The 24,726-nt window shown below is 30.1% G+C and overlaps 1 protein-coding gene across 1 annotated transcript; it reads right to left on the bottom strand.

Moving 5' to 3' along the window:
* Positions 1-3,840: 3,840 nt before the first annotated feature.
* Positions 3,841-22,593, bottom strand: LOC112683961 (tetratricopeptide repeat protein 28). The gene is made up of 30 exons (XM_025555231.1): positions 22,384-22,593; positions 20,815-20,885; positions 20,339-20,729; positions 20,022-20,263; positions 19,722-19,926; positions 19,404-19,612; positions 19,157-19,342; positions 18,839-19,078; positions 18,497-18,775; positions 18,203-18,431; positions 17,901-18,133; positions 17,653-17,836; positions 17,479-17,585; positions 16,510-17,403; positions 13,361-13,592; positions 13,187-13,295; positions 12,980-13,123; positions 12,761-12,915; positions 12,503-12,692; positions 12,172-12,349; positions 11,997-12,104; positions 11,625-11,885; positions 11,355-11,564; positions 11,180-11,257; positions 10,356-10,509; positions 10,056-10,256; positions 9,878-9,985; positions 9,564-9,790; positions 9,277-9,502; positions 3,841-4,591 (listed from the first exon to the last, which is right to left on the bottom strand). The coding sequence occupies exons 2-30, from the start codon at positions 20,836-20,838 to the stop codon at positions 3,912-3,914; spliced, it is 6,684 nt and encodes a 2,227-aa protein (XP_025411016.1). The 5' UTR covers positions 20,839-20,885; positions 22,384-22,593; the 3' UTR covers positions 3,841-3,911.
* Positions 22,594-24,726: the final 2,133 nt, after the last annotated feature.

The following is a 24,726-nucleotide window of genomic DNA, read 5'->3' as shown; positions in this document are numbered from 1 at the left end:
CGATACGGTGTTTCATGAGGCCGTGGCCTCATAACCAATTGGGTGGTGGTACCCCTTGGCATTCTGCTTTGATCCCTTGAGATTTGGGCAATAATCACTAAAAATGATATTTTGATACCCATATTATGTATTAGCACTTGGTTGATCTGATACCCGTACGCGCGTACAAGACGTATAACGTACCTCAACAATCTATTATTACCTACTCTATCTGAATTCCCCGGGTTTTAGATTATAGTCGTAAATTTACAAACTAAACTATAGGCGTTTGTGTAGATAATTATAATCGCATTTGCGTTTAATATTATTGACTATCGTCCATCTATAAACTATAGGTACATAACATAATTATTATGTGGTGAAGTAAATAGATCTTATTAGATAATATAATGGTTTTCATATCTTCCAGCTGAACAGAAAATGTATAGAAATAAAAATAGTCTTTTGTCCATCACGATCCTCTTCAGCTTATTTTTATGTAATGAGAAAACCTTTGAACTGGCATGTATTTTTGTATAGCACATAATATTTTGACCATGACAAATTATTATATTATAAATATTATCTTTAGTTTATCATGATTTTAACACGATCAAAATTAATATTAATCAAGATTTATTTCTAGATTTTATTTTGTTTTATGTTCTATGGTTTTACTATTATGTGATATTATTCTGAAAAAAAAAATGTGAACGTACCCATATTTCGTGTTTAGTACTTCAGTGTTCACAATTTTCAAGTTAACCTGATTGATGTTTATGAATTCATATATTCTGTTTATAGTTATTCTAAATAATAGTTGATATCACTATCACTTTAATTTTAGAGCTATGGGTAATAACCACTCGGGGATCATCTATAATTAGACACAGCGTCAATTAAATTTAACCCATGGTGTACCATTATCTACCATTTTTACTTATCGTTATACCTAAATATTATTTCTCCGAAATTTTTTCCACTTGTTCAAATAAATCAGAAAATAAATTTCACGTAATATTGTAATATTATAATAAGTATTGTACAGTGGCGCCGAACACGGTATAAAGGTGTGGCAGCGGTCACACGCGGACAAGTGCGGCAAACTTTTCCAAAAGGTTAGTCGCCGACCTTGCCTTAATCTATCTCATCAACCACCAAACCGCAGTACGCAACATCGTCTCGATACCTCGACCCCCTCTCAATCGCCGGATAGGGGACGCGAGCGATTGTGACGATCTCCGCTAGGTACCACAATTTGAACCATGCTGCGATGCTATTTTTCCGACACCGTGAACACCACGTCAATTCTTGATTTATGTAAACCACGGCTATAGATAATATTTAATATACAGCCGTGATGTAAACACTTGTTTTTTTTCATTTTTTTATTCATCTGTTAATTATTTGTTAATTATTAACAATCAATATACACTGTGATCGATATATATTTCGTATTATTATTATCATTATTATTAGTATTATAATATTTCTACCACTTGTGCGTCACCCTCACTCGTGATACGTGTGCGCGCTTCAAAATAATATATCTCGTATACATTACATTTGTATTTTAATAATAATACCAGACTTGGGTAAAATACTTTTTAAAAATATTTAGAATAAATACTCGAATACTTACAAAAAATAGTATTCCGAATATGTATTCAAATACTTTATACAAATTGTATTCCGAATACTTCAAAAATATTTTGAATACTTTTAAAATACTTTTAGTTTTCATACTATAAAAATAATAGATGTCCACTTAACAGAAATATTTGAAATTGTAGACTAAATATATGTTATTTTATTGTATTTTTATATTGCAAAACTGTTATAGTTTATGGTATACAGTAATAATAAATACCTGATATTAGCTTATACAAGATACGACGGAGAAGTAATAAAATCATTTAAAAAATATATGATTTGATTATATTCGAAATATAGTATTCTAAATATTGTATTCGGAACACTACCCAAGTCTGAATAATACAATAAGCGGATAATCTATAAGTTTACATAAATAAACGGCCATGCAAGATTTTTTTTATTATACATTTATATGTTAAATTTTATCAAAATATTATTTTATTTTACTCCTATTACTACTACTAAAAAATGTAATAATATTTATAATACTTAATTTATTTGTTAGCGTTGAGTTGAATCTACTATTCTAATCCTATACCTAAATGTTTGTGTGTTAAATTGCTGCATTTGCTTCAAGAAATGAAACTTTGTTTCTTAGAAGTCATGTAACGAATTAATTTGATTCAGTAATAATATTCACTGTATCTTTTGTGAAAGTTAAATTATAAAATAGTAAATTAGTAGGTACGTACCTAAATAATATTTAATCATAAATTGAATAAACAACTAATTTGTCCGTACCTTAATTTAAAATTAATAAATAAATTTATATGTAACTATTAATTAAATAAGTAAAATATAACATAACTGCAATTTAAAATTAATTTAAATTCAACAGTTATGAGCAATTTGAGTTGCAAAGTTGGGAGATTGCAATTTTTAACCTGTCAGGCCTATAACAGCTTTGATTGACGTCTTTCTGAATTATTAGGGTGCTAGCAATTTTTTTTTTTTTTAAGGGAGAAGGGTCTTTAACATTCTCTTAAATGTACCCATTGGTGGGTGAGTGTCATAATGAAATGTTGTCACACCTTTATTTTGGCGATTCGGCACTACTGTCTAGATCACAGAAATTGTGATAGAAAAGTTTTTGGAGACAATGGCACAATTCGGTATTCCAAAAACAATTACGTCTTACTGTGCGATATGTTTTACTGATTTAAAATTTCAATCGTATTGCACTACTCTTTGTAGAAGACATATGACTGGTACACCATTCCACCCAGAATCAAACGGTTGTGCCGAATCAGCTGTTAAAACAATTGTAATTTTTAGCTGCTTATCATAATATTATTCTAATAAGAAAATAACATAATATGTAGTGTGACCTCTCAGGGTGCGCCATCTGAATGTGACACACGCATAGGCGCAAATTGCGTTTGAGATTTGGGGGGGCTGAAGCCCTAGGTACTGAATTTTGCATCATAAACTATAATAATACTAAAAAGGCTTAAAAAAATCAGAAAATGTTTGGGAGGGCTATTGAAGTGTTTGGGGGGGCTTAGCTCCTAAAGCCCCCCCCCCTATTTGCGCCTATGGACACACGCATTATTTTTCAGTGTTTTCTTTTGCTGTATTGTGTACGTCTTTTATAAACCTCTTACATGACGTAAAACTTTAAAATTATAAAGGTACTTTATTATAATGCAAGTTGGATCTGTATAGAACGTGTTATTTACGTTTATGACAATGGCCAATGTAATAATATACTCGTGTATCCTATAATTGTGCTCGAAATCTCGTAAGGCAGAATGATATTTATATCGTCAAACGTTTGGTTACTTTATCAATTCGTATTTTTAGAATAGTTATAACTAATTTTATTACTTTGGATTAATCATCGAAAAAAATTAATGTTTGGTTTTTATAAGTATGTATATCCAAATATTTTCACCAATACATCATATATGTTCAACGTTTGAAGCACTTAAATCTGTAAAACTGTAAAACTCAATGTAACAAAAATAAAAAAATGAATACAATATAATAATATTGATATAGAATACAGAGTAATCCGTGGATCCTTTTTTTGTATACAACTCAACAATTATTAATACCTAATTCTATAAATTAATATTGAATTAAACAACAACAATATGTTACGTTTATGAGCTCAAGGCAAAACAAATTTAATAATAAGTAAGAACTCAGAAAAAAAAATTTTTTTATAACATACAAAATAACTCATAATATTAAGACTATATAATACACAAATAGTAATTTTCAGTAAAAAAAAAATAAACCATTAAACATTTAATCTATAAAAATATTTTTATTTACGAGTCAGGTATTAGTTTAGCAGAAGTACTCGGTGGTGGTGGAGGTACATAAGACGATTTTTTCTTCAACCTTATTTTTGGTTCTTTCACATTGTTTTCTTCTTCAATTAGACTTTCAAAATTTCGTAATGTGTTTGTATCAGTTCGTTTTTTATAACTCCCAGTACTTGATTGGGATTCGGCAACTGATCGTCCATCCCCTTCGTCTCTTTTATTTAACTCGCCATAAGCTGTCTCTTGTGAGGTATCTCCACCAAATCTTTTTAACATAGATGGTGACAACCAACTGGTTTTATTATCTTTGTTTGAATGCTTATCAAGCGACAACAGTTTTAACAAGGATGGTGCTAATCCTAACCCAATTTTACGTTCATGATACACTTCGGATATCGTAGGTTTTGGTTCGTAGTTTAATTGTCGTAATTGTGAAGTTCTGATGTGATTTTGAATTCCACTGTTCACATCAATGTTAGACTGCGGTTGAGTTTGTTCTTTTTCAGATATATCCAATACTTGCGCAAGATATATTGACATTTTTTCGGTATTCTCCGACTGATTTACTTCATTTTCGACAACAATGTTGTCTAAAATATCATTTGTTTTATGAAGTTTTTTAATCGGAGGTATAGGAGGTAGTGAATGAGTTCCACGACGAAGGATAGTGGAATGCCCATTTCCTAATAAAAAAAAAAAAAAAAAATTTAAGTCTTAATACATATTATATGACATGCAATGTCAATTTTATTTATGTGAAATAGGATGATATAGTTAATAAACAAAAAATATTTTTCAAATAATATACTGAATTAATATTACCCTGAAACTGGTAATAATTATTTTTGGTACTAATTTGATACATTTTTTTTTCATATAACAAGTCAATTTTTTTTTCTGAAAATATATGATTATTTGATATTTTTTAATAAAATAATTGTTGTAATTTTAAAAAAATGCGCTCGAGCATAATAATTATTAAAAATTGGATTAGAACGTGTATATTATAGTATAATTAGTAAGTTTTATAATAAATTGATCTATGTCAGCGGTTTCCAATTTGTGCACCGCAAACTCAATTCTTGGGCATCACGACTCGTGCCAGAATTAAAAAATGATGTAATATTATCATTTAAATGTGCCGTGACCGAAATTGACGTAACACATGTATCTATAGATATATTGTATATAATATAGGCTTTACATAATACATGATGGTAATTAAATTTTGAAATTTCGGAATTTTGCTATTTATAGATGTAAATAACATCAAACTTGTGGCATCAGTCCACACTGGCGCATGTCTCCATAATAAATTAGAGACGACAATATTATTATCGCTCAAGGATTGCTTGGGAATAACGACTTTGCCGCCGCGCAATTCTCGAAAACTTTATACATAGGTATAATATAAACATAAAATCTGGGGTTTTGTCTATTTTCATGAAAATATATTTAGTAATAATAAACACTGGCGGTGACCCTCACTACGTTCGTTAATAATAAACGACGACTATTAATTCTGTAACTGTGATATTATGATATAACAAAAAAAATAATTATGCCGGTTTACACTTATCAAAGTAGTCACGTCCGTGAACCACGAATCAGTAGATGACAGAAATCGTCGTTACTTCGATGTATCGAAATATTGATATTGTAAGATTACGTTATCGATAACGTAATATCGATATCAGCATATCATCGATACATCGATATATCAACTAAAAATGTCGATATATCGAAAATCGAAATGAAATTAAAATGATAGAAAAGTTCAAAAAAAAAAATTAAAAACCCACTTGCTAATGTTCTAAAACTCAATTGTCTCAACTACTGTAGTAGTACTGTACTTGTACAGCTGTACCATTGTAGTAGTAAATAGTATTAAATAATAATACTACTAATACTGTACAGTATACTATAAACTATAGGTGTATTATATTTAATAGTCTATTTATAGTCTATTTCATTTGTTTAATATGTTTGAATAATATAGGAGTATCGATTACCGAGTAATATTACTATATGGGTCATGGAGTAAGAATTTTTTATTTATATTTATACATATACGGGTTTGAGCCGAATTACATGAAATATTTATTCAATGCATAGGTAGCATTCGAAAATAGATTTAAACATCTATATGTATGATAGGCTTATACATCGTTTAGCTAGTAACAGTGGTAGCGGCGTGGAGTAATTTGATTTTTCCACGGTTTTTGAGTATTTCAGTGCGATGTAAATAAACAAATAGGTAATTCCATGCATTCGGTTTTATTTTCTCGGAAATAATAAAATTAATGATGTTATTACGCGGCGTATATGTGTATGACGCACAAATATTAAAATAATGTACACGTTTTTTTCATTTAAAAGAGAACATGGCGTAGATTTATCATATATACTATATTGTATATCCGTATGTATAAAATTAATAATAACTCAAATTAAGATCAAACTGGAAAGCAAAAATATAAGGAATATAATAAAATTAATAATTTTATATCTGTATTAATTCGTGTTTAAAAATGTATTATCATTATTATGAAAACCATATTATTAAAGTTTGTAATATGGCATTATGACGTACATTTTGAAAAAAATATTTTTCATTTTCATATACGAATAATGAAAATTATGAATTGCAATACATCGATATCATGAAAATATATCGATTATCGATATTTTACCCGAGCAATCGAACGATATAAAAATATCGATATATCACAAAGAGTTATCGATATATCGTTGCCATCTCTACGAATCAGTAAGTTTGTTCCAATACGGAATTTGGGATTAGTTACCGACTAATTCGTGATTGATTTACTGCGCATGCGTTCATGTGGATTGATCACGGACTCTGAGCTCTGTTGGAACGCTTTTCGGATTTTATGATATGAGATAGATAATAAATCAGTAAAATTAAATTGCGATTAAAATAAAAAAAAAATCATAATATGTACATATCTTCCATTTTAAGTGTTTTAGATACACAGTTTAGACGTTAATAATATGTATTTGTATTTATATTATATTTATAACATATTTATATTATTATAGTATATTTATTTTATACTATATATATACTATAGTTTATGTCGTGAAACCAAAAAATTGTTGATAAACGTTATATGAAAATTCAAACGCGAAAAATTGATAACATGAGCAATAAATGTGATAATAGTTTCTCTGATAGGGATGGGCAAAATATTTTGAACATCAATGTTTCGATGTTTCGATATATCGAAATTATAAATATCGATAGTGTCGATATATCGAATTTTTAAAAAAACATCGATGTTTTTTCGATGTTTTTTTTTAATTTCCTGATTAAATAATGAATTAAAAAGTTAAAATACTATTGTCAAACTTAATTTTTCAATACATATTACTATAATAAACTGCTATAAAATTGATGAAACTGAATTTTTTTTACTCGGGCATTACCTTCGTTGTATAAAATATTTACACAAATTAATATAACATAAAATACTTTAGTTTTAAATCTTAAAATACAGTTAAAACAATTATAATTATAATATGATAGTAAAACTTGAAAGTGAAACTGTGAACCACGATTAAAGATATCTTTAATTGTGGTCGCGACTGAACGAATTAAAATGAACACACTGTTAAGGACGTTGGTCACACTTACGAGTTACAACATATTTTACACATATTTTATCACGTATTACGTATTTTAAATTTTAATGCCCATTGCGAAACTCGATGGTCGAGTCGTTCGACGGAACACTCAACACAGAAAACCTCGTGAAAAACTGAAAACTGTGAACTGACAAATTAATAACATAATTAAAAAAAAAAAACATTGATAAAAACATTGAAGCAACATATATGTATCGAACATTAACATCGATGTTTTTTGCCCATCCTATTCTCTGACTATTAGTCTCCGTCGGAATCAGTGGACTGTTTTGATAGTGTTGGAACAAGTGTCTGATAGTTTGAGTTTGCGTTTAGGGTGTGTTGGAACGCAAAAAACATATTGTGCATGCTCCCACCAGTTCTATGATAGTTTGACCGCGTGTTGGAACAAACCTACATTAGTGTAACTTTGATTCGAGAACTGACGACATTGTCTACACTATTATTTTTTTATCTGTCCAAGTAAATTTGTCAGTAGCCAAAATGGAACCAGAACTGGCAGACGCAGAGTTATCAGTCTGTGGAGTTTTAGCTCAAGAGTGTGCAAACCAAATTATATCTAATCGTAAAAAAAAAAATGAAAAATATGGGTGCGAGATTGGGTTGCTAGGCGAAATATTTCAGGTGGATCAAAAACGTTGTTAAAGGAGCTCCGAGTGGAAGATAGACCAGGTTTCATGAACTATATGAAGATTAGCGATGGTCATTTTAATATTTTACTAAAAAAATTAGAAACCCAATTTATAGAAATTTTTCTCTTGGTAATAAACAGAACGTATATTATTAATTTTTGTCTTTGCTTCATTTACGTCAAAATTCTCTATGGCCATTTCATTGCATATATTTTTAAGTGGTATTTGTCTAGTGTGTTAGTTTTTATATTCAGATATACTTGTATTCCACCGAACTTCATGGCTTTCGTATAAATCCGTGCCACTAATTCGTGGTTCACGGACGTGACTACTTTAATAAGTGTAAACCGGCCTTTACGCAAGCTATCTGTTTTAATCGACGACCGAACAATAATTAAAATTAACAATCTAAAATACAAATTGCATGCTTGTATGTATTTTATAAAGGAGAAAATGTTCAATATGGTCATTACGTAGCGCGTATAAAATATAATAATACGTGGATATTATATAATATTTTTACTTTATGAAATTTTTTTTGGGGAATATTAAAATAATATAATAAAATAAAAACACTAAATTGGAGCATTTAATACACGGGTCGTGGGACTGACATAGATCGTATTACAAGCCACGCCACATTATCTTTGGCATGTGCCATTGTTATCGACAATCATCAGTAAAGAATGCACCGCGCCGCGTAACACCAATCCTACGGCGCGTGTATTGTACCGCGCCACGGATCTTTATGTTCCTATTAGTATTCACAGAAGGGTAACATAGCAGTATTTGGTCCATCAAAGGGGCCCCGCCGATTAAGTAATGGGAACTACTGATCTATATCTATTTTGAATATGCCGTTTTAATTGAATGAAATAATATATTATATAATCATTTGTGCTCAATCAATATCTGTCATAATTTAATTTATATATAGAGTTCAGTTTTATCAGAAATCATCGATTTAAGTTTAAAATGTACATGGACCATTTAAAACTATTTATTTGTTATGTTTACTGTTTTATTATTATTAAATACTAATTTTTTAAAAGTTATGAGTTCCTCACCTTCCCAATCTGTGGCAGAACTTGCAGAACTTGATGAATCTGGTCTAACAGGAGTAGAGTATAGATTTCTAATCTTAGTCTGATGTGCTAAAGTTTTACTTAGTGCGTCTCCCAATCCAGGGATTGGTGGTGAAGGTGTGAAGGCAGCATCACTCTCTCCACCACCATTAGTACCACCAGATCTACGGCTCAGTATTGTTGGCATAATCAATATACCCGTTGAATTCTAATAAAAATTTAAAAAAACTGTACAAATCTAGTTTGGCTTAAATTAAATTTAAGCTTACCTTAGTGATTTGTGTGGAAGCATCTGAAGCTGTTCTTCCATCAGGTTCTCCTCTTTTCCTAACATAACTGGTAAATGCTCCAGAGCCATTGCTTCCAGATACACGTAATGCATTGGTCGAAGTTGGTTTTAAAGGTGAATCGTTTTGTCTATCATCTTCAACGGTTATTACACTTTCAAGTGAACTCGATGAACATAAGGAAAGACTTTTAGGTGCTTCTTGTATGTCTATACATTTTAAAATGAGAGTTGTAGATTTATTGATTATATATGTATGAGAATAAAATTAGTTTAAAAACTAAAATAAAAATTTACCAAATAAGGCTAATAGGGCTTGAAGAACAAATTGTATGCTACGTTTATTGGCTTGTTTTCCAGTGCGAAGTGTAACTTCATTTATGCCAACTTCAATTAAATCAAAACCTGGCAATGGAATAAGATTTATTATAAAAATAAGAGTATGAGAATTATTACAATGAAATTAAATATATACCAAGAGATGCTAAAAGTTCATGACATCCAGGAGTATGCCATAGTTTCATATTGACTGGCATCTCAACAGATTGTTCGTTTTCAGATAAAAGTTTATTATTGAATTGTTCAACTACATGCCGTATTACAACAATAATATCATCCGTGACATCGGATGTAAGAATTAATTTTGAAATTGCACTTAACGTTGTACTATTAAGACCTAGTTATATGAAAATATATTAAAATAGTATTTGTTTTTAATTTTTAGGATCTTCTTATTATTGTATTTTATTGTTAGTTAATAATAATTTAAAAATACCAAGTAATGCTTGTAGACTAGCGCTGCATTGAGTAAGCCTATCTTCAGGATCACTTTGGGGGAAGAATACTGAAGAAGGAATACCATTAGCAGCAGGTTCAAAGCGAAATCCAACTGATTGAAGAAGTTCTTTCCACCCAGTAACATCACCCACCTTCAAGAAAAATTTAAATTAAATATATTAGTTGATTTTGACAGTAAAATGTAAATATAAATTCTTGTTATTCTATTAAATATATATATTTGCTTATACTGTATAGTTGGACGAGTACTTGACTGTACAATTTTTTGGATCGAGTTCAAGTACTCGATTCGACTCGACAAAAAATATATTTGTACTTATAAATACAAGTACTCAACTTAAATGGAGTACTCAATGGACTTGAATCAAGTACTAGAGTTTATTTCACTATTTTATTGAAAAAAAAAATGTTAAGCTATAAATAATTGGGAGCCAAATATTTCCGATACGAAATACCAGGAAGGTTAAAGGTCTATTCACACATATCAGTCATGAGACGGTTCAGTTCCGGGAAGTCGGGTCAGTCTCAGTCTCTATTTGACTTTTTTCAGAGTATTCGGCATTTGTCAAGTACTTACTTACCTTTATCGAATACTCGGAAATTCAAATTGAAGAGTACTCGACTTTTTTTTAATGAACTAGTTATTTTTTGAGTACTTGAATTTTGAACTCGACATCAAAAACAAAACTCATCCAACACTATCATACTGTTCAATATCCAATAACATGTTAATTTATTGAGTGATTGTTTACTAAAAATATAATGTTGTTCTAATTAAATGTAAACTACGTGAGTACGTACTTTATTTTCAATGCTCTTTTGAGTGGTATACATAGCATTTTTCTGTCCTCTATGAATGCGTTGTAATGATTTTTCAACCTAATATAATAAAATAAAAAATTAAATAATTAACAACTTTTAATCATAAATGTTGTTGTAATTTGAAAGAAATTATAATAAAATAATAGAAGTGTACCAGATGAAGAGTAACTCTTAAGGCATCCCGACAGCGGTCTGGAGTTTTTAATAATTCACATAATGCCTGTCCCATCAAAGCTACTTTGCTAGATAAACGCACATCTGAGCCAATTAAAAAATATCCAGCCCAGTTTGATGGATGAGAAAAATGTTTTGTGTGTTGAACTGTTTGCATTGCATCACATAGAGCTCTGCATACCCTAGATCCCTATGCAGAGATTGTATAAAATTAATATTAATATGCGAAAACAACAAATGATCAAATTACTTGTAATAAAGCTGAATAAAATGCTCTTAACAAAATCTTAGCAGCTGTACTTGGTACTGGCCATAAAGAAACAAGTATACATTGGGCCCCAGCCACGAGTAAGCCATTGGTCAGGTCATAAAGTCCTTTTGAAGTTGCCCAATCATCTCGTGCATGAGACCAACTTAAAACTACCAGTCTTGCACTTAACTTAAGAGATAATAAATCTTCTGTAGTTAATAACACTTCAGAAATATTCATATCGGATTCTGGAGCTGTTTCCTACAAAAACAAAGTTGATCATAAGAATTAATACTTATCACACAAGTTAAAAATTATTATTTTATTTTATTAAATATATATTAACTATAGAAATTAAGTTTATATTCTTACATTTTCATCTGGAGATAATATTATAGCAGATAATTCCCAACTAACATGGGTAGCTAAATGAATGCATTCTGCTTTAACAAGTTGTTCTAAAATGTTTTGCTTATTTGCCTGAAATAAATAATTAAGTGTAAGTAATAAATGATGAAATTAAATACTTTTTAATTAATTTTCGTACTTGAGCTTTAATTAAAGGTTTTGTTTGTAACATTTCTGCTACCATACTAGCTTCTTGTTCAGTATGTGGTAGTTCATTGAGACTTAGTTGTTCATTGAGATAGTTTGGAAGTAATGGGTTACCAACTACTAGTGTAGTCATATTTGATGATTCATTAACTCCAGCTTTCTTTTGAGCTCTAAAAATTAAATGATTTAGTTAAAATATACATACAATTGTTTTTTTTCTAATAATTTCAGTATGAATCCTAATATTTTTATAAATAAAAAAAATTGTCAGGAAATAATTTGAATAAAAAAATAAATAATAATAAAATATGTATAATAACAACCTTTGATTTTCCTTGAATTTCATTAATGATGGAGTAACAAGTAAACTGAATTTTTCGCTTAAATACTCTCCTGATAAAAGACAATCATTATCTATTTTTGGATGTAACATCGAAAATGGCACTAATAATAAATCTTGTTCGAGAACTAATAACAACTCTTTGCGACCAGAACAGCCTTTACTATGAGAAGCTAAAAAAATAATAGAATCAATATTTAAATTAATATTCATGAAAAAATATTCAGCGAGAAATATTAACCACAAGGTGCAAACAGGAAATCTTCAAATGGAGCTATTAATAACTCATATAATTTGTTTAAGCTATCAGGAATTAGCCAAGCTTTCGTTTTCTTTGCTCTAACACTACCAGGCCGACTAGTAGACCCAACAGTACTTCCGCCTAAGCTTCCGACGCTACAAAACAATTTAACCATTATTAAATAATTTAAAAACATCATAATTTTGAAAAAATAATTACCTGAATAAACTACTTAGACTGTAGTTACTTGAATTATATAAATGATTTCGGTTTACCATTCTTAAGTAACCACGCTCATTATCTTGAGCAAGCCTATCTCCTAATTCGTCTAAATGGCAAGCTTCATTTAATTCGGAATCAATTCTGAAATATAATTTATAATTTAAATACTAAAAAACATATTTTTATCATTTTTTTTAAACTTACGTTGGCTGTTGAACATTTAATGTACTCTTTACATCCTTAAGATATAAAGCTAAAAGATTTTCTACACAGTTTTCCGTTTGAATTAATGTTTCATGGAATTTAACAACTCCTAAACAGAAATAAAGTATTATAAAAAATATGATGTGTCAAATAAACTTTATAAATTTAATTTACCTTTGTTTGGTACAATAAGCCAAGAAAACAAATAACCAGATGCAATACTATAATAAAGAACTGATGCTTTTTGTTTATTTACAATATCAAGTATATTTTCAATAGAATTGATTTTATAATAATCTGGAGAAGGTTTTCCTCTAGTATTGTGAGTAGGAGTTTTTGCTCTAATACGATATTTCTCGGAAACTAAAAGAGCTTCTTCGCATCTATTTAGTTGCACCAACACAGTCTAACAAATAAAAAAAAAATTAAAAATAAAAATACTATTAACTATAGTAAAAAATTTAACTATTGGAAAAATACTTTTTTTGTTAGGTTCAATTTGCTATTATTAAAGAGAAAAAAAAATTACAGTAAAGTATGATAACTAAATAAATAAAAAACTAAATACAAACAAAAAAATCCAACAAAAAATTTAATTAGAAAGCCAGAGAAGTATATGAAGTTAATTATAAAATGGATAATGAGAAAGGAGTTTTGACGAAATTTTTTAAATGATTCAATACACAATATACACATATAAGTTTATATATAAAGGGAATATTAAAAATAATAATTCAGTACGCAAAAGTTTTGGAGTACATAGTTAAAAAACGAGTAAATATTTAAAATAGTTTAATATCTTTAATTTTAATTTTAGAGCTAAAAGCTAGCTGCTGGATTATAAAAGTTAAAATAAACTTATATATATATATATATATGTATATGATTTTCAAAAAACCTATATAAGACCATATGCGTAAATTTAGTTTATTATAAGGCAGTGGTCGACGAACCTATACAGCTCCCTGGGCATCATAGTTTAGTAACTTTTTTTAAAAAATGTCCCTTTCCTATTAAAAGGTTCCTGACCCCTGACCTAGTGACGAGTTCTATAATTTAATATGTTTTTACAATACATAAATATTATGCATGAACCTTAAGCGACAAAATAGATAGTTACATTTTAATATTAATTTAATCTATTCTCTATATTAACATCCACATACCAATTATTTTTATGGTTATAATTAATTATGATGTCATACATTTTATAATCAATATTTTTCAAGGGGGCTGTTTTTGGAATGGGCAAAATCTTCCAAGATCCTCCAATTTACGCCTATGTATAAGATATTCGAATTTATTTTGTATTCAATATTATAGTACAAATTAAATAGTATTGATTATTTAATAAAATAGTATTTTATCGGCATATTAATCACAGAAAAATAAATATAATTTAAAAACCAATACACTTCAAATTCTACTCAAGAGTCTAAAACTTGAGTTGAGAAATTTGAAAAATGTTTCGGTATGTTTGAGCAGAAATTACTAAAATTTCAATAAAATTAATCATCCAAACTTCAAATTACTAAATTAACCTAATGTTTTCAACATAAAAATATTAATAAAACTAAAATTAAATATCAAATTGTTTAAAGATAACGGTAAAAATTATAAATTTTGACTAAATATTTGTTTAGAACTAAAAATTAATAATTAGTAATAACTTCCTTCTTATAAATGTATTTCTGTGGTATAAAAATTATAATCGAATGCATATTTTTTGTGACCAGTTTGTTAGCCAAAATATATAAGAAAATTGATAATAATCTACAATAGCATATCAGTGGGACGTGAAAAAAGTAAAGTTATATGCGTTTGAAATGATTCGTTATTTGTAAAATACATTTATATTACATTACATTCATATTATTTACATTTATATTTATTAAATAAATTTATGAAAATTGAATTAACAACTTTTACCATTTAATTAAACAGATATTTGGTAATAAATATGGTAGGTGGTATTTTTGACACAATTTACATTTATGCACATTTATTATTGGCTGATTTAAAAAAAAAATATATATATATTCAGAACTAAACTTCTTTCATAAACTCTTTTCTGTTTTATATTAAATAGATGAAATAGATGGATATATAGATTAAATAGATTAAATAGATGGTCATGTATTCCATTTATGTTAACTACAAAATATTGAGGTAGACTGATCGTGGGAGAAACCGTCATCAGGACCAAACAATATATGGTTTCTCATTGGCAGTGTAGTCCTATTTATATGACCCCCACTATATTTTTACTAACCAATGATATTATGATCAGCTGGGAAAACCATATATTCAAGGTCACTAATTTTAAAATGCTTTTGTCGACTTGAATTGAATGGGAGAAACACTTTTGGTGAAATTCATACAATGTTTGAGCATAATACTCTTCTTTTTAATAGCATATTTGGGTACATATATTTATTTCCATATATTTACATACTATACTAAATTCGAGCCTATTAGCGTTACCCAAAGGACATCACGAGGTGGTTGTATTCAAAAAATATTTAAAAATGTATTTTTTTATTTTTAAACATCCTAATTTTATTTTTGTATATATATATATTATATACATTATTTAAAATTTCTGATCTATCCGTCTATTTTTTTAGATAAATTTTCCAATATTTTTGTACAAATTGTTTTTTCTCTTCAGTTCCTTTTCTTAGTTTATTTGTTACTTTTTTCAATATTGTTTATTTTTAAATGGGTTCTCGTTAGAATTTCTATCAATACATTTATAACATTTTGATGATTTTGATGCTGTTTCTGTAAATTTTTGGTTATAATTTGAATGGGAAGATTCGGTGTCATTAGTTGTTTTTGAGTATGAAAATTGCTCCTCAGCCCAAATAAGAAGTGGACATTATGAATCTTAGGGTACATAGCTGTCAAGAATATAATCAACTAAGTTTGTCACATTGGGTGGCGTTATAGACATAAGTTCTACAATACGCACCCAAACGTATTAAGTTTCGGATACATTTTTCATACTGCACCTAAACATCTTACGCCCGAATTAAATTTATCATTTTACTTATTTTAGATAGATTATATAATACTTTATCAGTTTAATATGCATGTATACGAATCCAAATAAAATACAAAATGAAGCAAGAATGCAGCCAAGATATAAATTAAAAATTAATCATTAATAGGTGTTAATGAAATCAAACTGTTGTTATAACTTAATAGGTGGAATTTTTAAAAATTATGATACGAGATAAACTTATACCTATAGATCACATTATCATGAGACCAATATTTTACTTTAGATCAATTTTAGATAATATAATTCTTTAACTTACTTGTAAAGCTTGATAGCATTCTTGTCTAAGTTGAGTTATAGATTGAGAATTTTCTAGAGTAATAGTATTTAGGGCATTATCTAATAATTCAGATGCTTGTTCTAAATGACCTCTTGCTGCATCAGATTGTCCATCAGCTAATAATGCCATCCCAAGTTTAAATCTAATACGTCCTTCTTCATCGGGTTTCCTTGTCATGTCAATACTTTGTAGGGCTTGAGTAAGATATATTATTGCTTGACTTGTATGTCCTAAAGTATGATGCAATGATCCTAAGCTTCCATATGCTGCAGCTTTTGCAGTTATATCATCAATTTGACTAGCAATCGACAGGTGTTCTTCTTGATATTTAATAGCCTCATTTAAGTTTCCTAAAATCTCTTCCACATTCCCAATATTTCCATATGCTCGACACTGCAGCAATGGTTGATTGAGCTCCTTGCCAATTTCTAAATCTAGTTTATAATAGTGTAGAGCAACACTGTTTTGTTTCATCAATTGATGGGCATAACCTAGAGCAGAGGCTGCATTTGCTTCAAGAGTTCTATCTCCTAATTCTCTGGCTATTGAAATTTGATTCTGTAAACAAGACACTGCTTGTTGGTAATTTCCCATCATAATATGATTAGAACCTAATTCACTATATGATGTTGCTTTCATTTCTGAATTGTTAAGTTCATGGGCAATGACTAGTATTTTTTCAAAACAAACAAGACTTTGATCAAGGTGTCCAATACGCCGATATGATTGACCAAGACAACTATAGGCTTTTTCAAGATCCCGAAGATTTTGAAGTTGTACTGCAATTGTTAAAAATTGTTCATGACATTTTACAGCTTCATCAAAATCTCCTAATGCGTCATAACAGTCTCCAAGATTACCAAATGCTCGACCCTGTTTAAAGAAATTATTATTTTATTAAAATAAATTAAAAAATAAAACAAAATATTTTTTTCTAAAAATATTGACTTTATCTGTTAAAGATGTGTGAGAAGATAACTGTTCTAAAGTGGCTAATTGTTGTTCAAAATATCCAATTGCTCCTTCATAAATTCCCATGTTCATTCTTGCTATACCTATTTTCAAAATGTTCGCGTATAATTTTAAATACATTTTTAAAAATTAAAATTATACGGTAATCACCTAAATTCCCAAAAGCTTCAGCTTCAATTGTGTTATCTCTTAGTTCTTTTGCTCGTTCGAGCTGTAATTGATAACATTTTATTGCACTAGTATAATTTCTAAGAGACATATATACTGCTCCAATATGTCCATGAGCACAACATTCACCTTTCAAGTCATTTACTTCTTGTCTTAGAGCTAACTCCTGAAATAATTAACCATAATAATTTTAAACAACTAATTAAATTACTTTTCTATTTATTTCGCACTTGGCAATGATAAGATAAAGCTTTGTCAAAACATTTTATGAATCTGTTAGCTAATCCAAGAGAACTACATGCTGCTGCTTCCATGCTTGTATCTCTAATTTGTCTAGCAAGTGTAAATTGTCGATGATACATTTTAAGAGCCTCTTCTGTATCTTTCATCTTGATTAGTATATCTCCAATATTGCCTAAAGCACGAAGTTTTGCCTGTAAGCTTTTTGTCATATGTGATATTGCTAAAAAAACAAGTGGTTAGTATATATATATAAATAGGTATATATTGATAAGTATATTTTTATTTTTACCTAAAAAGTATTTTTGACATTCAAGTGAAGTTTCCAGATTTCCTAATGCTAAATGAGCAAGACCTAAATTACAGTAAGCTCTGCCCATATTCATCTTATCTTGTAGATCTTTGGCTAAAGATAAATCCTGATCATAATATCTCACAGCCTCTCGATAATTACCTAAACAATAATGTGCATAACCAAGAAAATGACATGCTTTTGCTTCCCCTTCAACGTCATGTAATTCCTGCAATAAAATTAATTAATCAATCACAATTTTACATTAATATTATATTATTATAAGTTATTTACCTGAGATAGCATTAAATAGTTTTCATAAAAAGGAATGGCCTGTAAAAAGTCAGTTCTAGTACTTAAACAATTGGCTAAATTTAATAAAGCACAGGCTTCTCCTGCTGTATCTTTCAGTTCTCTTGCAATATTTAAATGAGCTCTATAATGCAAAAGGGCCATTTCAAACGCTCCTAATGATTGATAAGCTACTGCTAGATTTCCATGAGTAGATGCTTCAGAGTTTCGATCTTTAACTTCCTTTGATATTGTTAATTCTTGTTTATGATACTTAATTGCCTAATGAAAATTGTATTATTAGTTTGGATAAAAATTATGATTATTTTTCATTTAAGTTTTAACCTGCTCATAGAAACCCATAGCACTATAAGCATTTCCAATGTTTCCAAATGCTCTTCCCATGGCAGCTCGGTCATGTAATGATTTGGCAATATTTAAATGTGCATGATGAAGTTTTAATGCTGATTCATGAGCTCCAAGTAACTGATACACAATACCTAAATTAGAACAAGCTCTTCCTTCTCCTACTTTGTCACGTGTATTTAATGCCATGTCTAATTGTTTTTCATGCCAATGTTTTGCCTAGAAATAAAATAACATTATGACAGTAATGTGATTATAAAAATTGATAGTAAGTCTATACATATGTTTAAAACTTACTTGAGAATAGTTTCCAGCACATCTTGCTGCATGGCCCAATCCAGCATATGCCCTAGCTTCAATCACTTTATCCCCAAGTTCTTGAGCAAGCCTTAGAACATTTTCATGATATGTAATAGCTTGAGAGAAATTTCGCCTATAATGGTATGATGAACCTAAGTTGCTATAAGCTCGTGCTTCTTCGACCTTAAAAAAATATAAGAGATAATGAAAATGAAAATGAGATAATAATTAAATTAAATTTTACTTTGTTTCCTAGTTTTTTTGACAATTTTAAATGTTGCATATGGCAATCTAGTGCACTTTCAAATTCACCCATGGCTAAATAAACAGCACCAACATTACCAATCTCTCTTGCTTCTTGAAGAACTTCTCCAATTTGTTTTACTAACTGTACACATTGTTTATGTGATGCTAATGCATTGGGATAATCACCAATCGCTGTATAAACATGGCCTAAATAATAAATTATATAAAGCTATTAATTGTATGTTACCCGATTAACTATGTTACAAAAAAAATCTTTACTGTTTAAAAAATAGTTATTAAATTATAAATAACTAACCAAGACTAGTGAGAGCAGAAGCTGCAGCTTTCATTTCTCTAGCTTTCATTGCAAAAACTAATTGGTATCTGTGTGCTGTAAGTGCTTCTTTATAGCTTCCTTTGCTAAAATAAGCTGATCCTAAATTTCCATGCGCTCTACTCTCTCCAGCTATATCTTTTAAAGATTTAGCTACTAATAAATCTTGTTGCATATATCCTATAGCCTAAGTTAAATGATTTATAAATTATATATATATATTTATGTATGTGTGTGTGTGTATGTATGTTATTATTTAAACAAATTTAAAAATGTACATACTTTATCCAAAGAATTTAGAGCCCAATAAGCTGAAGACAATGCAGAGAATACAGAACCTCTTAACTTAGCACTGCATGTACCAATTCTCAAGGCAGATTCTAAAACAACAACAGCTACAGAGTATTGCCCTGCTGCTAATAGTTCTTGGCCTATTACAGACATCACGAGAAATGGAGATTTATCTAATGTTACTCCATTATGATTAATGCTTTGCAATTGTTCAAATATAGGCTCCAGTACACCTATTAATTATAAAATAACTTGTATAATGATATGAAAAATAATATAAATTTTACAATTTTTTTTTAATTTCTTACCTCTAAGAGGAGACTTGATTGAAGCCTCAATAAGACCAGCTAAAAGCTGAGTAGATTTAGATTCAATGGAGAGCCCTGTGCTAAATACTGCCAGAGCATCTCCATGTCTGCCCAAACATTGTAGAGCAACACCTTCTCGATAGTGTGCCTTTGGCCAATTTGGGTTGATCTGGCGGGCACAAGTGGCATCGTGCAATGCTTCTGTAAATCTACCCAGTTTGAGAAGTGCTGCAGAACGATTTGAGTACAGAATGTGGTTGTTAGGATAGTGGCGTAGAGCTTCAGTATACAATTGTATGGCTCGTGCATAGTCTCCAGATTCACAAGCCGAATTAGACTCTCGAACTTTTTCCATAAAACCTTCTTCACCGCATCCATTTTCCGGCTCCACCTTAATATTAATAAAATTTTTTAAGAGTTCTGATACTCTCCATTTGTTATACAAATGATTATTTTTTTATTTTAAATAATAATACCTCGGATAGGTCTCTTTGTGGCATGATTTTGACAACATTTCTATAATCACATAACTGTGTAAAATTTTAATCTAAAATAAAAAAAAATCAATTTTTTAATATGATAGAAATTAATTAATACAAATAAATCGAATGTAAAATGGTAACGAAACTTTAATTTTTATTTTTATTTAATAGTAGTAATTCACTAAATATAATAATGTATATAAAATCTTTAAAACATTTAAAAATTATCTTTTATAATTATTAAAGTAAACATTTTTAGAACAAATAAAAATTAGTTAGATAGTTAAGTTTAAGGATACGAGTGTATAATTAAAGATTACCCATCATGTTGTAAAATTAAATTATTATCAACAGTTTAATTACAAGCTAAAGCTTAATTTAGCTTTTCATAGTTTACTAGTAATAATACTATTTGAATTTCTCTATTATTTACATTTATGTTTAACTACCAAACTGCATGATAATTATTCACTTTTGAAATGGGTTAAAGCAATAACAATTTCACTATTGTGTAAAAGATACTCCAGGTGTTAATAAACTATTATGAGATATACGACGTAATTATATTTTTAATTAGATCATTTTTTCCCAACACAAATGTATGATGGGTATCTATAGCGGCAGATTGGCCCACCAGGATAACGGGAAAGTTCCCGGTGGGCCGGTAGTCGTATTATAGCACTGGGCCAATGTACTTGGATTAAAAATTATTTTATAAAAATAATGTAATATTGTATATTACATGCATTACATACATCATGTATATTGTATTTAATTGTAAAATTGTGATAAAAACCTAGTGTAAACATGATGTAAACAATTCTACGAGCATTTAATCCATCAATAAAGGAAACTTTTATGGAAAATTATTATTATTGGATAGTGTACAGGTCATACAGTAATCTCTCGGACCGAAATTTTTAGCCAATCCACCGCTGGATACCTACATGGATTATAAAATCTTAACTTGAATATCTAAGTACTCAAGTATATGCAGCGTTATAAACAAGGGAAACATTAATATTAGACATATTTCATATAAAGAGAATTGCAAAATAAATGTTTGGATTTGATTGATAAATAATATCCTGATATGAAATGCATAGTGAAAGCACTAATTACCTATGTTTCATTAAATACAATAATTTCTAAACAATTCACAACAAACTTGCATATATACATCAACAAGTATTTGCGAAATGTAGCCAAAAGGCATTAAACAACGAAACTAGAAATTAATTAAATGCTGCGAGACGATGAAGTCAAGAGTTACATAGGTTCTGAGAGGAATAGAACTTAAAAAATTCTCTGATTAAATAGTAACATGTGAACGTCGTTGGTGCACGCAACAGGTGAACGCAATCGCTGTTCAACAAATACTATACGGAAGAACGAACGGACGGCGAAAGTTGAGAAATGTTGTGATAATTGTCGTTATCACCATTGGTCTAGGGAAGGGGGAACAATAATTGTGTAAAACCCGTGGGTTTTTTCGGTAGGTGGTGGTGTACGTTTGTTGATGTTAGTCCCAGTTGTATTGGAGTGAAAGCGTGATCGACTTACGTGGGGTGGCGAAGACGATCACCGAGGTTAGAGCGTGCGGTTGCTCACGACGCGGCGGAGACTTGAACGACGCGCCGGCGCAACATGATCGCGGCGCACAATACAACAAATACGCACGTCCGGGAGACGACCGCAAACGCGCGCACGCACAAGACGGACGGACGGACGCGAAAACGAACGCGTTAAACCCGTCTCGGAGGTTCGAACACTGACTGCGGCGGTCGGATTTTTTACCGAGTCCTCTCGTCGCCGCCGCAGCCACGTTGGTGGGGGTGTGTACGACCCGGGGATCTCTTGCGGTGGGGAAGGGGTTACGGGTGAAAAAAAAAGTAAAAAAAAAAAAACGTATTATACGAGCGCGCTTGTGTATCGGGCACAAAAACGCGCCGCATTCCGATGTCGGCCATATTGGAATGCGGTCGACTGACCCCGCAAACGGATCCTCCCTTTAACCTTGATTCGATCGGGCGGCATTCGACCGGCGGATTTCACATACACACACGTATCATCACACACACTCACACACACACGTATACACGGCGAACGCAACAGGCGCGCGGGTCATTAATTTAAATATCTTATTAAGATCGTCGAGACAGATATCATTGCGAGGGTCGTCCGAGTCGTCTCAGGTCCATCGCACTACAGCGGCGGCCACGGCGTGTACGGGACGCGAACACCGGAAAAAACGCGCGCGTCCAATTTAAACGAATTCTGTTTTTTTTTGTTCATTTTTTTTCGCTTTCGTTTCGTCGCACACATGTGTGTCCTCTGCTCGCGACGTCGTCGTTGTCCTCGTCCGTTGTCGGCCACGTACCGTCCGTGCGCACCCGACATCGATGTCATTACGTAAGCGTGCGTATTGTACCTACACACGCGTCCTCCGGGACTCGGTATACATCGCTAGCGCTGCGTATGCGATGCGCGTACAGTATTGTCTTCTCCTTCCGATCAATGATCGATGCCGTTCCATACTGATTCGATTCCTCCGAGATAGGTCCATCGGAATCATATTGTACGCGCGATCTCGTATTTGCACTCACAAAATCGGCTTCTCTTGGATCAAGTATAACGATATCTTCATATTATTTACCGTAGTTGCGGCATTAAAACGAATTTCCGATAGGTTAGACAGACTAAGTACCTACGCTAGGTAATATGCGTCACAGATTCGTATATGCTATTCTCAACATTCAGATGCGTTTTATACAGGATAAAATGTAACTACTGTGTTTCAGATTACTTGGTGATATGGATAAATATACACGGGTACAAAGACACGTGCAACAGGTACGTCGCCGAATGCACACAATTATATGTCAAAATAAAAAAGCCGTCTGATAAACATCGGTCGTTCAGACTTCTTATAGAAATAATAATTTTTCAAAAATATTTTTATCTTGACGTTCTAAAACTTATTTAACGTTGAAGTACCAAACGTTTAAAAATATAATTAAAAACCAAATTTTTTTTTAATTTTTTTTTGTATCATTAATTTTTCATGTATATTCAAAATAGTAATGAAATGATGGCTTTAATTAAAGTCTCTGAAAATTGTTATAAGTTATTACTATAACTTATTCCTTTATTTCTATAATGAATTAAAATTAACCACATTGAACTTATCATTTGTTAAGTACATTCCGGCTGAATATTACAAATTAAATAAGCAAATAATCAATTTATAAAATTAATTTTGGTTAAAATAAATTTTATTTTTAATAAAATAAAATAACGATTTTATTAAAATTCTAAAAAATCTCCATACAAATTTTAATTGCATTCATACGTTTAAAAATTATCGTAGTATAGTTGGATATCCAAAAGTCAGTGTACAAACAAGACCAGTCATATAGTATATCCTGTATAATTCTAGTTCTTAGTTATAAGTATATAAATAAGAACAGGCGATTTCATAGTAATTTAAAACGATACCTATTTTTAACCCATATATTAGTCAATTTCTGCGTTGAAAATTAGTATATCTATGAAACTACATTTTTGTAATTTTCATTTCGTATTCCGAAACAGAATAATTTTTGAAGAGCAAATATTAATGTTTAATAACTATCATAAATATAATTTATGCATTTTAGAGTTTTGAAAAATTGTGTATACTGGATTTTACCAAATTCTACTACTAAACAACTATTTAGTAGCAGCTTACAGAATAAAGAGGATTTTTTATTTAAAAAAGTGTAAAATTATCACTAAACGTAACATATTTTAGTACATCATATTTTACATAATATTGTTTAAGAATGTGAATGTGTTTCTTTAATGAAGTATCAAATGAAATATTTAATTTGAAAAATCACTGTCTAGTAGGTAGGTATATAGGAT

The sequence above is a fragment of the Sipha flava genome, unplaced genomic scaffold (assembly GCF_003268045.1).
Source record: "Sipha flava isolate LNK unplaced genomic scaffold, YSA_version1 237_pilon_pilon, whole genome shotgun sequence".
In the NCBI taxonomy this organism is placed as follows: Eukaryota; Metazoa; Arthropoda; class Insecta; order Hemiptera; family Aphididae; genus Sipha; species Sipha flava.
This window is presented reverse-complemented; position numbering and strand designations above follow the sequence as displayed.